This window comes from Zingiber officinale, chromosome 3B (assembly GCF_018446385.1).
Source record: "Zingiber officinale cultivar Zhangliang chromosome 3B, Zo_v1.1, whole genome shotgun sequence".
Lineage (NCBI taxonomy): Eukaryota > Viridiplantae > Streptophyta > Magnoliopsida > Zingiberales > Zingiberaceae > Zingiber > Zingiber officinale.
This window is the reverse complement of record NC_055991.1, coordinates 27,415,892-27,431,274: the sequence shown is the minus strand read 5'-3', so window position 1 is coordinate 27,431,274 and position 15,383 is coordinate 27,415,892. Positions and strand designations below refer to the sequence as shown.

The following is a 15,383-nucleotide window of genomic DNA, read 5'->3' as shown; positions in this document are numbered from 1 at the left end:
CATATTTAAAGATAAATATAAAATCTTATCAATCAGATATGTTGAAGTATCTGAGTATAAAATTTGGAAGTCAATTTCATTGGTTTAAAAAAATTGATTCAAAAAATTTCATTGTTTGAAAGTTAGCAATAAAGAAGGTGAAGGAGATACTTAATATTAAAATAGAGGATAACATTTTATAAAGATTGTTTGACACTTATATTAAACAAAATTTAGCTAAGAATATAGATGAATGACTTTATTTGTTATTGATGGGGGATGGGTAGGAGCGTCCTATGTGGCATGATCTTGACTTGGTCAATATAGATTGCATGTAACATTCTTTTGACTTGGTCCAAGGGTACTCCATATAAAAGAACGTGAGTCAGATTTGGTAAGATTGGATTTAGTAAGAGCTCAACAATGCTGGTAGAAGTGCAACCTCAAGACTCTGTGCAATTGCCCTTGGCTTGATCAATCAAATTCTTCTTGTTCAACACCAATAGAATAAGAAGGTTACTCTTAAATGTTCCAATGCCTTCTAGTACATCATCAATCTATGCCTTCTAGTACATCATCAATCTACTCATATCCTTCAGATAATAAAATTTTTAATAAAAATTACCTTTTGTAGCAGTTTACCAACGTCAATATGAGATCAGAAAATTGACTCAGTTGAATCTTATATACTAATCACTTCTCTACTACATTTATTGATGCAAATGCTAACTTTTAAACTATAAATCAAAGAAAATATGGTACCTAATATTCAGGACCAGAGCATATACCAAGATATCATCCTAGCTATGATTTGAAATTGTCATGTTTAATATCGAATCAATTATTTAAATTTCCGATATGTACCCACGCAAACATTAATTCGGAGAATGTGTTATAATATTACGTACGTACGTGTTAATGCAATGCTTCTTTGGGCTTGACCAACTTATTTTTAACGTGTTTAATGCAATGGCGCATGCATGCTATGAGATTACAAAGGAATACATTTTTATCTGTCGTCTCAGACTTTGCATTGTATATATATATATAATTGTTAAATAATGATGCCTCAGGTTTTATAATAATGCTAATTATGAGTTGATTAATTTAAATAATCAATCTAAATTAATATTAATATGAATCATATTAAATCATCATAAAATTTATAAATAAAAAATTATATAAGCGATAAGTATCGACTGTATGAACCCAAACTGCCATTGGATTTTAACTGGTCACGATCAATGACCGAATCAACTGCTTCCATCGACGGACCTGACGACAACAACACAACCACGCCATCTCATCCATCTCTTCCTTCCTTTCTCGCGCGAACGTGGAGCAATCGGCGGCACCAAACAAACCGCTCCAAAACACCAACCCCAGTCGCTCGCTGCTGGTCCGACGACGATGGGAGAATATTCGCACGGCGACGGGCGGCGGAAATCCTTCACGGACCTGCATTCCAGATTGGAGCGCCTGGATAAATCCTTGGTACTCTTGCTTAATCGAACTTGCATCTCGTCTTGATCATCTCCCCGCCTCTTAATTTTTACCTGGTCATTGAAATCGGACTCGGTGATGTACACACATCAGACTGAACTGATGGAGGGGCGGCATAAGCTGTCGAAGACGACGTCGAGCGGCGGCACGGAGAGGCAATGTTTGCTGCCCGATCTGCCCGTCGAAGCAACCAGTGAGAAACGAGAGGTTTTGGATCGTGTCTCTCAGCTCGAGCACTGGCTGGCAAAGGTAGGATTTTTTGTATTCATAAAATCATTTACATCTTTTAACTTTGGTCAAATGCTCCGGATTTATTATCCCGGTTCCGATCAGGGTAATAAGATCCCTATTGCAGATCTCAGTAATTCTAGGGTGATGCAATTGTTATTCCTATTTATGATGTTGAGTTCTCTTGAACACAACAAGAATGACACCAAACTTGAATGAAAACTCCTTTGACTCACATTCTGGTGAAAAGTATTTTTCATCACTTGACATTTTATCCAGCGAGAATACTTAAGCAAGTATGGTCTAAAAAATGAGACATTATTATAAAGAGCACTAGTTTATAATTGTAGGAATACTAATTTAGTAGGCTTATATACATTGTACAAGTCTGATACAAGACAGGTATTTTAAACTGCACAAACATAAGCAGATGTAAATGCAATGATTAGGGGATGTATTTGCACCTGTGTGTTTAAAAGACCCCAGCTTGGGCTTCATATGTAGCCCTGCTAGGTAAATTTTAAAGTGGATCAAATAGCGAACGCAGATGGTTACATATGGCATACACGATTTGCTTATGCAATTAAAAACTTTATTTGTTCATTCAAACCAATATTTAAACTCAACTAAAAATTTACTTAATACCTTAGGTTACTAGTTAATAGTTTTTAACTTGTAAATGATAACTTAAATACTTATTATAAATGTGACAAATACTTTAGATATCAATCTAAATATATTTTTTAACTATTTGAATAATAGTATGTAACTTCTTTAATTATAAATGTGCTATGCAGTGAGTCAATCACATACGACTTACACATGTTTTTGAAGCATTGTATATATTAATTTTGCAGACTTATATATAAAAAGACATATTTTACTTGGATTGAGGGTGCATTGGTTCTATATTCCAAAATGCACTGCTTTAGTAGATGGTAGTTTACATATTCCAAGATGTTTGGGTTTAGTAGATGTTAGTATACCAGTTAAATAGACTTAGGTGCATTCATTTAATAAAATCATAAAAAATTGCAAACATGATACTGTGCTTTGTAGCTTTAAGAGTCCTATGGACAAGCCGCACGTGGCGAACACTTCCTCTACTTGATCTTGAGTGAATGGACCTTCGCTTGTTTAAACAGTCCTTTCATCAGTGTTATTGAATGTGAATTTGAAAAGCAACCTGCTTATATATTTATTCTGCATTTTTATGAACATGCCACTTGAGTAAATTGTGGTATTGTTTTGTCCTGTTTTTCAATTGTTTCGTTATCCTTAGACAACAATACCGATATGGATGTTTGGTTCTGTAGTATTTCTTTATTCTAGATTCATATGTTTATGAATGCCCAAATAAATATCATTGTTTCCTTGATAATATGTTTATCAAGTAACATTCACGTAAAGGCAACTAACTATATTCTAAATCCACAAGTAGTTAGTCGTCACAGAAGCACATAATAAAATACACTAAAATGTGAATCTCTATATTCAGGCTTTTCTTTAATTATTTCTTCATGTTTTCATTTCCTCTTTGATCTTATAATTCATTCAAATATATTTAATAAACGAGCAAAATTTTCTCTACGTTTACAAATGTGTATTATGAAATATGATTGCCGAATTATGTGTTGCACTATATTTCAGTTCTTAGGTAGGTGTGGTGTCAGTTTCTGTATGATTTAATCAGTAATTACCTTCTCCAACATGTTCCAATTGATTTCCACAGTTAAGATTAAAAATTGAAGCAAGTTGCCACCCAAGCTCATCGATTGGAAGCTCTCTTGAGAACCCATCCATAAGGCTCAATTCCAGCAGTAAACAACCTTTTTCCACTAAAAATAAGCAAGAAATAGTTCCTGCACAACAGAAGGACAACCAGCAAATAGTACTTGGAAAACCCTTCAGAAATAAGAATAATTTCAAGGTAAGCTTATCAGTTATCTCTGTCAACATGCATTCTTATAAAAGATACTCTTGTGTTCTTATTGTATGTATGGTAGATTAATTGGTTCTTTTCTTTTCATCAGAATTGTAGCTCATTTTTTTTCCGGCTTCTCTTAATTTGATATATCATACTCTAGCTAAATTTTAGAAGTTGAAACAAGTTTGTTGCTAACTCCTATATGCATGCTTAAGCTAGTAACAGAGAAAAATGCTAAGATGAATATATAGATTTTTTTTTTTTGAAAAAAAAAACCTATGGAATTACTAATAAAGATAAAATAAAAATTTTAATATTCAAGAATAAATAGAGATGACATATACATGTTTAAAAATGATTCATAGATTTTAGGAAAAGTTTGTTAGTTAACAAATTATAATCTTGTATATTTAGGATAAAATTAAAAAAAAACATTAATATTTAAGAACAATTATGAACATGTTTAATGACCATTAATAGATTAGATAACTAGAAAAGTTCAATATGTTACTTTGGAGTGCATAAGGGATAAAGAAAATTATGACAAGGATGCTGTTTTGCTTCCCCTTTCAGTGCGAAATTGTAGAAGAGGATGGATCCACAAGTGATCTGCAAGAAAAGGATGAGAAAATTCACACAGGCATGCAACAGAAAAAGATTAAGTCCAAACCTGGCAACTCATGGCGATATAAGAGGTTACTGGGGTGTTGATCTGTTGGACTTGCCTCTTCAACACTTAACCAAAAGGAAACAAAAAAAAAGTTTGTTTTATTCATTTATTAAAAAAAAATGTTCTACGATTTTTTTAGATTGTTATATATATTTCATCTCGGTCATTTCTGTCAGAATCTTCATCTAGAAAGCTCATAATGTAATTCAAGTAGAGTTAGGACAGATCATGTAACTGGAGCTGGGCACTGCAGAGTTCATGCTCCAGTTGTTAACATCCTTTAATTAGTTGAGTATGATTTATGATCTCTCAAAAATTTTTTTGGTGATATTAGGATTTATAAACTATTTTTTAAAGAAATTAAGTATTTGGAAATAGAGGATTCTTTTCTTCTTTTTATCATGGGAAAGTATCCAGATTAGAGTTCTTAATTATATCAAAATTAATATTTATAATATTAATACAGAAAACTTAATATAATGATCAATTACAATGAAATTGCTAAATTTCTTCAATAGGAAAATAATTGGATCACAACCTTTTGGAATAGAAAGATTCAAATTGAGGATTCAAATAAACATATTTCCAAACCAGGAGAACAAACTAAAAGGTCAGTTTGGTGTACGGAGTTCTGGAGTCTTGGAGAACAAACTAAAAAACTGTATTATGACTCGAACTCACACACTGCAGCAACTTTACCTAGACTAGCAAATCAATTATCTACTGTTTGTTTTCTTCTCGTTTTGATTTTTTTTTTTACTTCAGTTTTGTTAACTGTAATTAGGAATTCCAACATACAGGTGGTTGAATGCAAGTATTTGACCTTAATGTCAATCGCACTCTACCTGTAGACCTTAAGATGCCAAGCAGCAACTGCCAACTCCAGAATCGCATAATAAATTAAAGCTACATCAACACGAGAAGTTCGGCGAGTAGATCAAGCCCAGAGTCAACTCCGCTTTGCACTTGTGAAGCTAATAATACAATAACAAAAGGTCAACATCTTCAGTCAAAATATGCTGTTGGAGAGCTGCACACGGAGAGGGCTCATGAACCCACCAAACTCAGTCATCAAAAGTTTGTGTGTTCTATACGTCTTGGTCGTCTTTCGTGATGAATCAGCTTCTTCTAACCGAGTTAGTCTTGGAGGAGTCGAGCTTTAATGGATCGGGTATCGAGGAGTCGTATCATCCACAGGCAATACAACAGGAATCCCGTCGACAGTCAGTAGTCAGCAAAGCAACCTTCGGTTTGGTATCTTCCAAGTGACAATGAAGAGGGAAAAGGATTCATCTTTTTCTGGAGAAGATTTTAACATGACGTAAGGGGGGCCAAGGCGTACCTTGACTTTGCCCTACCGACCCCTAAATCATAATTATTGATTTGAATAGTTCTACGGACTTAGCTGAGTTAGTAAATGATTGTTAATTATGATACTTTTATGTGGAGCCGTTACATTAACGGTCCTCCTAGAGTCGGTCCCACGGATATGAAGGGAGGTAAATACAAGTACATCCCGGGAATTGACCCCTAAACTTTTCAGTCACAGAATCATACACTCCCCATCTGTATTATACCCTGGGAATAATTATGATGTTCTTATGATACGCTGTATCTGAGTTTCAAATTTTAAATTCCTTAATTATCTACGTGTTCTAGTTTTCTCTTGTAGTGGTTACAATACCTCTCACTCATGTACAGCTGTGTAATTATCTACGTGTTCTAGTTTTCTCTTGTAGTGGTTACAATACCTCTCACTCATGTACAGCTGTGTCCTAAGCAAGATGCATGTGAATGGAAGGCAAAAGCTTTTTTAACACTCGGGGAGACCCTTCCTCCCTCTGTGATCTCTATGATTAAAGCGACCCACTGGGCCAAGCCAAAGGCATTCTCACTGTAGCTTCTACGTGGCTCTTCTATGAACATGGCCGTGGAAGCTGAAGGCAAGGAGTACTACAGGTGCAAGGCACTCGCAGAGGATCTATTGGGGAAGATGACAAGGCTTCCTGTTAAACTATGGCTGAGTGCTTTGCGAGTCGGAAAAGAAGATCCAAGACGAATCATTCATGCTGTAAAAGTTGGGGTAGCACTGACAGCCGTATCCTGCTTGTACCTCCTGCAGCCATTGTTCGAAGGAATTGGACAGGGTGCAATGTGGGCTGTCATGACTGTGGTTGTAGTGCTTGAGTTCACTGCAGGTGTCTGAATTAATTCACCATCTACAGCAGAGTTTATCAGGCCACGAAGTGTATTTATATATTCTCTTTAATTCTTCTTCTGCAATTTTCAGGTGCAACTTTGTGCAAAGGGCTAAACAGAGGATTTGGCACATTGTGTGCTGCATCCCTTGCTTTTTTCATAGAAGTCGTGTCGCAGAAGTCGCGCAAAGAGTTCCATGCTATATTCATAGGAATTTCTGTATTTCTAGTAGGTAAAAGAAAAGAAAAAAAAACTCCACTTTTACATTTCTGTGTATGATATGATCTATCTAACATGTGCTTCGTGTTCTGCCCCAGGATTCCTGACTACATACTTGAGATTTGTTCCATACATAAAGAAGAACTACGAGTATGGTGTAGTGATTTTCCTACTGACGTTCAATCTAATTACGATATCGAGTTTCCGGGTGGATGATGTGCTGGATTTGACAAAGGACCGTCTGTCGACGATCGCTATCGGCTGCGGCGTTTGCCTCTTCATGAGCCTCTTTATTTTACCAAACTGGTCAGGTGAAGACCTGCACAGATCCACAGTCCACAAGCTCGAAGTCCTGGCAAGATCTATCGAAGGTGCCCAGCAACAATATTCCTGGCTAATAACTAACAGTGATTAGTGAAACATTACTAACCTATTAGCTTTTCAGCTTGTGTGCATGAATTCTTTCAGAATCAAGACAGGGAATCTCCGGTCAGGGAAGAGAAGTCATCCAAGGATGAAATATACAAAGGATACAGAGCAGTCTTGGACTCCAAATCCAGTGATGAGACTCTCGTGAGTTACTGAAGTTTGTTTCTACTACTCCAAATCCATCTTGAAATGGTGGCATGGTTGCAATCTCAGGCACTCTTTGCGAGCTGGGAACCGAGGCATTCCAGGCACTGCTACAGCTTGCCATGGGAGCAGTATGTGAAGCTCGGTGCTATCATCAGACACTTTGGCTACACTGCTGTGGCACTTCATGGATGCTTGGAATCAGAAATTCAGGTATTGAAATTTAGGAAATCTAATTTAAATCTTTGTTTTTGTAAATGTCTCTATGCATGTCCTTTGCAGACCCCTCAATCTGTGCGGTCGTTGTTCCGGGACCCGTGCGTCCGCGTCGCCGGCGAAGTGCGCAAGGTCCTGGACGAGCTCGCGAGGAGCATAAAGAACCGCCGGCACTGCTCCCCCGACGTCCTGTCCGACCATCTCCACGAGGCCCTGCACGACCTCAACTCCGCCATCAAGTCCCAGCCCCGCCTCTTCCTCAGCTCCAAGAGCGCCCGCCGCGCCGCCGCGGAGCGGAGGCCGGCAGCTGAAAAAAGCACGGGTCTCCCGTCGGCCAGATCCGACATCACCTTCGCGCTGGCGCCGGAGTGGCGGGGAGGCAAGTTGGCGGTGGCGGATCAGCCGCCGGTGAAGGAGGCGAAGGCGTTGAGGCCGACGCTGAGCAAGATCGCCTTAACGAGCCTGGAGTTCTCGGAGGCGCTGCCTTTCGCTGCGTTCGCGTCGCTGCTGGTGGAGATGGTGGCGAGGCTGGAGCTGGTGATCGAGGAGGTGGAGGAGCTGAGCAGGGCCGCCAATTTTAAGGAGTTTTCGCAGGACCAGATTGCGATCGAGATGGAGCGCGCTGCGGCCGTGAAGGATTTCCACAGCCATGTGGTTTGCCATTCAGCGGCAGACTGACGATGACTGACAATGGAATGCGTAGATTTACCGGCGGCGCAGTACGTAGCTTGAATATCTAACGAAAATGAAGATGAACTCTTCCTCCACGTTGTTGGATAAACCTATCAATGGTAGAATTTAAAACACTATCGACTGCTTGTATTAATTTTGGAATTAGTCAAAATATTTTCATAAAAAAGTTTTAAAATGGCCTCTTATTCAAATAAAGAACAGAAATCTTCTTTCCAATTTCTAAAACAGAAATTTTCATTTTATTTTTAGTACTTTTTTATTATGTTACTTTGTATTGCTCAAAATAGTATTTGTTTGATATAAGTAATCTACATTTGTGAATAAAATTTTAGTCTCACATTAAAAGTTTCATTATATGTTGGTTGATTTATATATATTAATTCACATATATTAATAATATGAACAAATGTATGGGGATAGATTCTTTCTCATGTGAATTAAACTTATTAATGGTTGTTGCACCCAAAGATCTTTACCATATCTTTTCGTGGGATTTTGATTGAACCCCAACAATCCTCCCCTCAGATGAAGGACCACAATTACTCCTACTAGGACTTCCTGCCGGGTGTCTGGTCTTCTTGATCCGAACATAGGAGCCCCCACTTTCTTTGTTCGAGGTCAATATTGTACTCACATGGCTCAATCAGACCGTAGCTATTGTGCACAGTCGGCAGTTAAACCTTCTGGCAGTCCGGGCTCTGATACCAATTGTAGGATCGAAAAGAAAAGAATTTAGATATCTCCGTAATGGTATGATATTGTCCACTTTGGGCCTAATCCCTTATGGTTTTGCTCTTGGGCTTTACCCAAAAGGCCTCATACCAATGGAGATATCTTGCATCCTTTTAACCCCATGATCTTTACCAAATCTTTCCAATGTGGGACTTTGATTGAACCCCAACAATCCTCCCCTCAAACGAAGGACCACAATTACTCTCATGGTCCGGGTCTCCCCGCGAGCATCTGGTCACTCTAACCTACTCTGGGCCTCCCCGCAAGCATCCGCACCCGGTCACCTTGACCTACTCCGGGCATCCCCACGAGCATTCGCCCACCTTGACCTGCTTCGGGTCTCACTACGAGCATCCGGTCACCCTGACCTACTCGCCTCCTCGCGAGTATCTATTCACCTTGACCTGCTTCAGGCCTCCCGCAAGCATCCAGTCATCCTGACCTGCTCTAAGCCTCCCCGCGAGTATCCGGTCACTCTGACCTGCTTCGGGCCTCCCTGCGAGCATCTGGTCACCCTGACCTACTTTCTTCCGCACAAATATCCGATCACCCTGACCTACTCCGGGCGCACCCTCAACTTCGTTCAAGGCCACCCCACATGGTATCTGGTTCGTACCATGGCTCTAATATCATTTGTTGCACCCAAAGGATGTCCACATATCTCCACAATGACATGATATTGTCCACTTTGGGCCTAGGCCCTCATGGCTTTGCTCTTGGGCTCTACCCAAAAGGCCCCATGCCAATGGAGATATCTTGTATCCTTTTAACCCCATGATCTTTACCAAATCTTTCTAATGTGGGACTTTGATTGAACCCCAACAATGGTGATTTCGTAACGTCTCAATATTAATAGCAACATTAAATCCATTAATAATGATTCCGTAACATCTCGACATTAATGAGGGCATTAAATCCATTAATGACGACATTAAACCCAATATTAAATTATCATAATTTGGTCATTGATTGCAAGCAAAATGAGAGCTCCTATATAAGGAAATTGGATCTTGAACAAAGGGAGACGCGTAAGAGAAGTAAAAGCAAAAGAATTCCTCCACCTTCGTTCCTCGATTCTGTTCTCTCAGTCGTGCATCCGCTCGGTTGAACTACTTGTGATAGCACTCAGGTGCATTTTTAGTTCGTCACGAACAACCAGTGTTTGGTTGCGTTAGTGGTTTTGTCGTTGTATCATGGGAAACAGACGACCCGAGGAAATTTCGAAGCACGACAAGAGGTGGAGCGAATCTATTTCAAAGAAACTGTGACCATCGCAAGTCTCGGTCCCTTCGCCCATTCGGCCGCTTCACCTGCTTTGCTCGCTCAGACTTTACTGCTCAAATTCAGTGTTCAGTTTGCACTCAACAATTAGCAGAAATCATCCCCCGTTGACAACCTAAGTTTATCAACTCAGGTCATCTTGACAAATAAATTAGAATTAATTTTATATAATTTCAACTCAATTAATTTAATATTTGATAACAGATTGTCCAACAAATATATTATATTTTTAGAATTTATAAAATAAAAAAATATATATAAGAACATGCTGATGGAGATTTCAAGATTTCTCATTTCTATATCTAATTTTGTAATATCAAAATCATACGGTGCAGTCTCATTATACCTCTCCGTTTTTTTTTTCATTGCTCTTACAGTTTTTCTCTCTTGTTTTTTATTGTTTTATGGACTTTACTCGTTCAATAGTTAACTGTTCTCAATTTAAATTATCAAATTCAAATATAAAGGTAAATATAAGGAGACTTCTAGCTAATTTAGGACAAAATTGACGGATATACCTACTATTTAAAAATTTAAAAATTGATATTTTTCAAATAAGAATTCCAAGGAACATATTGGTGATCTTGATTGGTGGGTATCATTATCCTATTAGAGTAAAAGATGAAGTCGTTATCTTAGCGGCTCTTCAAGAGTAGTTCCACTCTCTTTAGAAGGGGATCAATCATACGGGGAGGGGGCATTTGTCCTAACGCAACAACCCTTTGTATAGGGAAGGTCAGTGATCCTGTTTGAACTATCTAAAATCTGTTGGAAGATTGTTGGTGTAATTATTCCTTGGATTAAGGTTGACTGATTTGACTAAACTTGAGTGGATTCGAGCTTGAGTTTCGATGTTTAAACAATATGTTGTGGACAACATGTTTAGACAATATGTTTGGACAATATGTTGTGAGACAGATAAGAGAGAAGTCAAGTAGGTCATGGAGGATCGATACTGAACTGGTAAAGTCCTATCTAGGTGTTAGACAATGGAAAAGTCCTAATTGTAGTTAGGTAAAGAAAAGTCCAAGTTGGTCAAGGAGGACCACACATTGGCAAGGAAAGTCCTAACTACGGTTAGGCAAAGCAAAGTCCAAGTGGAACAAGGAGGATCACACGTTGGCAAAAGAAAGTCATAACTGCGGTTAGACAAGCAAAGTCCAAGTGGATCAAGGGGATCGCTCGTTGGCAAAGGAAAGCCCTAACTACGGTTAGACAAATGGAAGTCCAAGTGGATCAAGGGGGACCGCGCGTTGACAAGGTTAAGTCCTAACTGCGGTTAAGTAAGAGGAAAATTCAAGTGAGTCAAAAAGGACTGCACTTAATAATCGGAAGTTCAACGGGAAGTTAGCAAAGTCCGAGTGGGTCAAAAGGTTGACCGAACACTTGGTGGAAAAATCCCAATAGTTCACGATGTTGGTTGCTACTCGGAAAACCTATAGGTTCCACTGTACAAAAATTTTGTACAAAGGTCTGAACCTTTTCCTAGCTACCATGTGTTCTTTTAAATTAAATTTTGAATCGCCTGCGGAACTTAACACGTTTGATCCAAAACTTAATCTATTTGTTCTTTTAGGTTTTGACTTGGATCTCCTGCGGAACTTAACACGTTCGACCCAAGTCTCCTTAAGTTATTAATTCCATTAAATATTAATTTCCATAAAAGGTTCCCAGTACTAACGTGGCGAGGCACATGGCCTTCTTGGATATGGGAGCAACCACCACCGACTAGACAAAACCTTTAATAGAAAGCTAATATTTAATTTCCTAAAATAACTTTAGGTTAACCAAAGAGAACAATCAAATCACAAGGAAAAGAAAGAAACAAAAGAACACAACTTCGAAAAAACATATTCGAAATTCTAGAACGTAAGCCTCTTGTATTTGGTATTATTTCCATAAATAACTAGCATGATGCGGAAATAAAATTTACTAGTTATACCTTGTAGAAAAACCTCTTGATCTTCTACCGTATTCCTCTTCTAACCTCGGACGTTGTGTGGGCAACGATCTTCCGAGATGAGAAACCACCAAGCACCTTCTTCTTCTCCTAGCTAGGTTCGGCCAATCACAAAGAAGCTTCACCAAGGACGAAGAACAAAACACCAACCAAACTCCAAGGGATACAAGCTTTCTCTCCTTCTTCTTCTTCTTCTTCTTTGATCCGGCCACAAACAAAAGCTCCACCAAGAAGATAGGTTTCGGCCAACAAGAGGAGAAGAGAGAAAGGGAAGGGCCGGCCACCACACCAAGGAAAAGAGGGAGGAAAAATAATAGAGGTTGTTCCCATGAAGGCACCCTCACCTCTTCTTTTATATTCCTTGGCCTAGGCAAATTAGGAAATTTAATTACAAAATTTCCTTAATTCTTTTGCCATGTAAAGAAAAATTATTTTAATTAAAACAATTTTCTTCTTTTAAACACAATGGCCGACCACTTTAAAAAACAAAACAAGGAGAGTTTTAATTAATTAAAACTTCCTAATTTGTCTCCAGAAATTTTATAAAAAATTTCTCCAATAATTTTTATCCCTTTTATGATTGGTTTATAAAAAGAAATTTCTATAATTTTAATTTTTCAACATGTGAATAATTTATAAAGAAGAGAAATAAAATATCCTTTCTAATCTACAAATAAGGAAAGAGATTTAATCTCTTTCTTTAATCTTTTGTAGAGACTTATAAAAGAGATATTTTAATTTTTAATCTCTTCAATAAATTATATCTTTCACATAAGAAAATTTTAAAATTAAAATTCTTTTTAAATTAAATAGGGCCGGCCACCTAAGCTTCAGTTCAAGCTAGGGCCGGCCACCCATGAACCAATGGTTTGGCCGGCCCCTATAACATGGGTATGAAGGTGGGTATAGGTGGGTATAGTACTCTATAAATAAGAGGCTACGATAGGGACCGAGAGGAGGAATTGGTTTTGGTCTCCCGATAAAATTAAGCATCCCGTGTTCGCCCCGAACACACAACTTAATTTTATCAATAATAATTCATTCCACTAGAGAACTATTATTGAACTACCGCACCAATCCCAAATTACATTTTTGGGCTCCTTCTTATTATGAGCGTGTTAGTCTCCCTGTGTTTAAGATATCGAATGTCCACTAATTAAGTGAGTTACTGACAACTCATTTAATTAATATCTAAGTCCAAGAGTAGTACCACTCATCCTTATTATCATGTCGGACTAAGTCCACCTGCAGGGTTTAACATGACAATCTTTATGAGCTCCTCTTGAGGACATTATCAACCTAGTATCTCTAGGACACAGTTTCCTTCTATAATCAACAACACACACTATAAGTGATATCATTTCCCAACTTATCGGGCTTATTGATTTATCGAACTAAATCTCACCCATTGATAAATTAAAGAAATAAATATCAAATATATGTGCTTGTTATTATATTAGGATTAAGAGTACACACTTCCATAATAACCGAGGTCTTTGTTTCTTTATAAAGCCAGTATAAAAGAAACGACCTCAAATGGTCATACTCAATACACTCTAAGTGTACTAGTGTAATTATATAGTTAAGATAAACTAATACCTAATTACACTACGACCTTCCAATGGTTTGTTCCTTTCCATTATGGTCGTGAGTTAATGTTTATAATTTATAAGGTACTGATAACATGATCCTCTGTGTGTGACACCACACACCATGTTATCTACAATATAAATTAATTGAACAACTACATTTATCATAAATGTAGATATTTGACCAATGTGATTCTTATTTCTAGATAAATGTTTATACCAAAAGTTAGGCTTTTAGTATACACTCTAACAATCTCCCACTTATACTAAAAGACTAAGCTGTCATATCTGCTGCCATACATCTGATTCCCAACCCTTCAACATGTCCATCAAAAGCTCTCGCCTTAAGGACCTTAGTGAAAAGATCTATAGGTCATCATCTGATGCATTCTAGGCAGCAACAACTTCTCCTCGTTTATACAATTTCTCGTATTGGGTGGTACTTGCGCTCTATTTTGTTTACTTGCCTTTATAGACTTATGGTTTCTTCGAGTTTGCTACTGCACCAATATTATTACAATAAATTATAATAATCTTTGGACAAACCAGAAATCATATCTAAGTCTATCTTGAGGTTGTTGAGTCATTCAGCTTTTATGGCTACCTCAGAGGCTTGCCATATACTAAACTTCTATGGTGGAGTCCAGAAAAACACCTATGCTTATCACTCTTCCATAGTTATGACTTTACCTCCTAAAGTAAACATAAAACCCCGAGGTTGACTTATTATTGTCCCTATCCGATTGGAAGTCAAAATCCATGCAACCCACAAGGACCAAATTAACTGCATTGTAAGCTAGCATATAATCTCTAGTGCATCTAAGGTACTTCAATATATGCTTTACTGCAGTCCACTGTCCTTGTCCAGAGTTACTTTGATATCTGCCAACTATGCCCTTGGCAAAACAGATTTCTTATCTCGTGCATAGCATTCATTAGGCTAGCCGAAGCATAAAGAATCGCCTTTATTTCCTTTATCTCCTTTAATGTCTACAGAGACATATCTTTAGATAAAGTTACTCCATCCTGAAAAGGTAAGAAAACTTTCTTGGAGTTTTGCATGCTTTAAAACGAGCAAGGATTTTTCCGATGTATGAAGCTTGGGATAAGTAAAATATTCTTTTCTTGCGATCCCTTATTACTTTGATCTCAAGAATATATACATTCTCCCAAGTCCTTTATATCTAATTGTTTGGACAACCATACCCTTACTTCTGACAACATTTTGATATTGTTTCCAACTACCAAAAATGTTATCTACGTATAGTACAAGAAATACCATCACGCTTCCATCACACCTTTTGTAAACACAAGACTTATCCGGTTACTAAATAAATCCATAGGTCTGAATTACTTTGATAAACCGGATGTTCCAAGACCTTGAAGCTTTGCCTCAGTCCATAGACTGATTGAGCTTTACACAAGATGCTCTTAGCCCTTTGCAATGAACCCTTCTGGTTGCTTTATATGGATGCTTTCTTCAAGACTTCCATTAAGGAATGCTGTCTTGACATCCACTTGCCAAATAGATAAAAGAATCCGGATAGACTTAAGCATGGCTACCAGTGAAAAAAGTTTCCTTTTTCATCAAGCCTTGCTTTGAAGGTTTCAACC

General features: G+C 37.8%; 2 protein-coding genes across 2 annotated transcripts; both read left to right on the top strand.

The window, feature by feature from the left end:
- Positions 1–1,224: 1,224 nt before the first annotated feature.
- Positions 1,225–4,348, top strand: LOC122054775. The gene is made up of 4 exons (XM_042616210.1): positions 1,225–1,473; positions 1,576–1,731; positions 3,443–3,640; positions 4,211–4,348. Exons 1-4 carry the CDS (start codon positions 1,390–1,392, stop codon positions 4,346–4,348), a joined length of 576 nt encoding a protein of 191 aa, XP_042472144.1. The 5' UTR covers positions 1,225–1,389.
- Positions 4,349–6,174: 1,826 nt separating this feature from the next.
- On the top strand, positions 6,175–8,380 carry LOC121968164 (aluminum-activated malate transporter 12-like). Its single transcript, XM_042518644.1, has 6 exons — positions 6,175–6,505; positions 6,598–6,738; positions 6,824–7,096; positions 7,171–7,298; positions 7,368–7,511; positions 7,581–8,380. Exons 1-6 carry the CDS (start codon positions 6,226–6,228, stop codon positions 8,190–8,192), a joined length of 1,578 nt encoding a protein of 525 aa, XP_042374578.1. The 5' UTR covers positions 6,175–6,225; the 3' UTR covers positions 8,193–8,380.
- Positions 8,381–15,383: the final 7,003 nt, after the last annotated feature.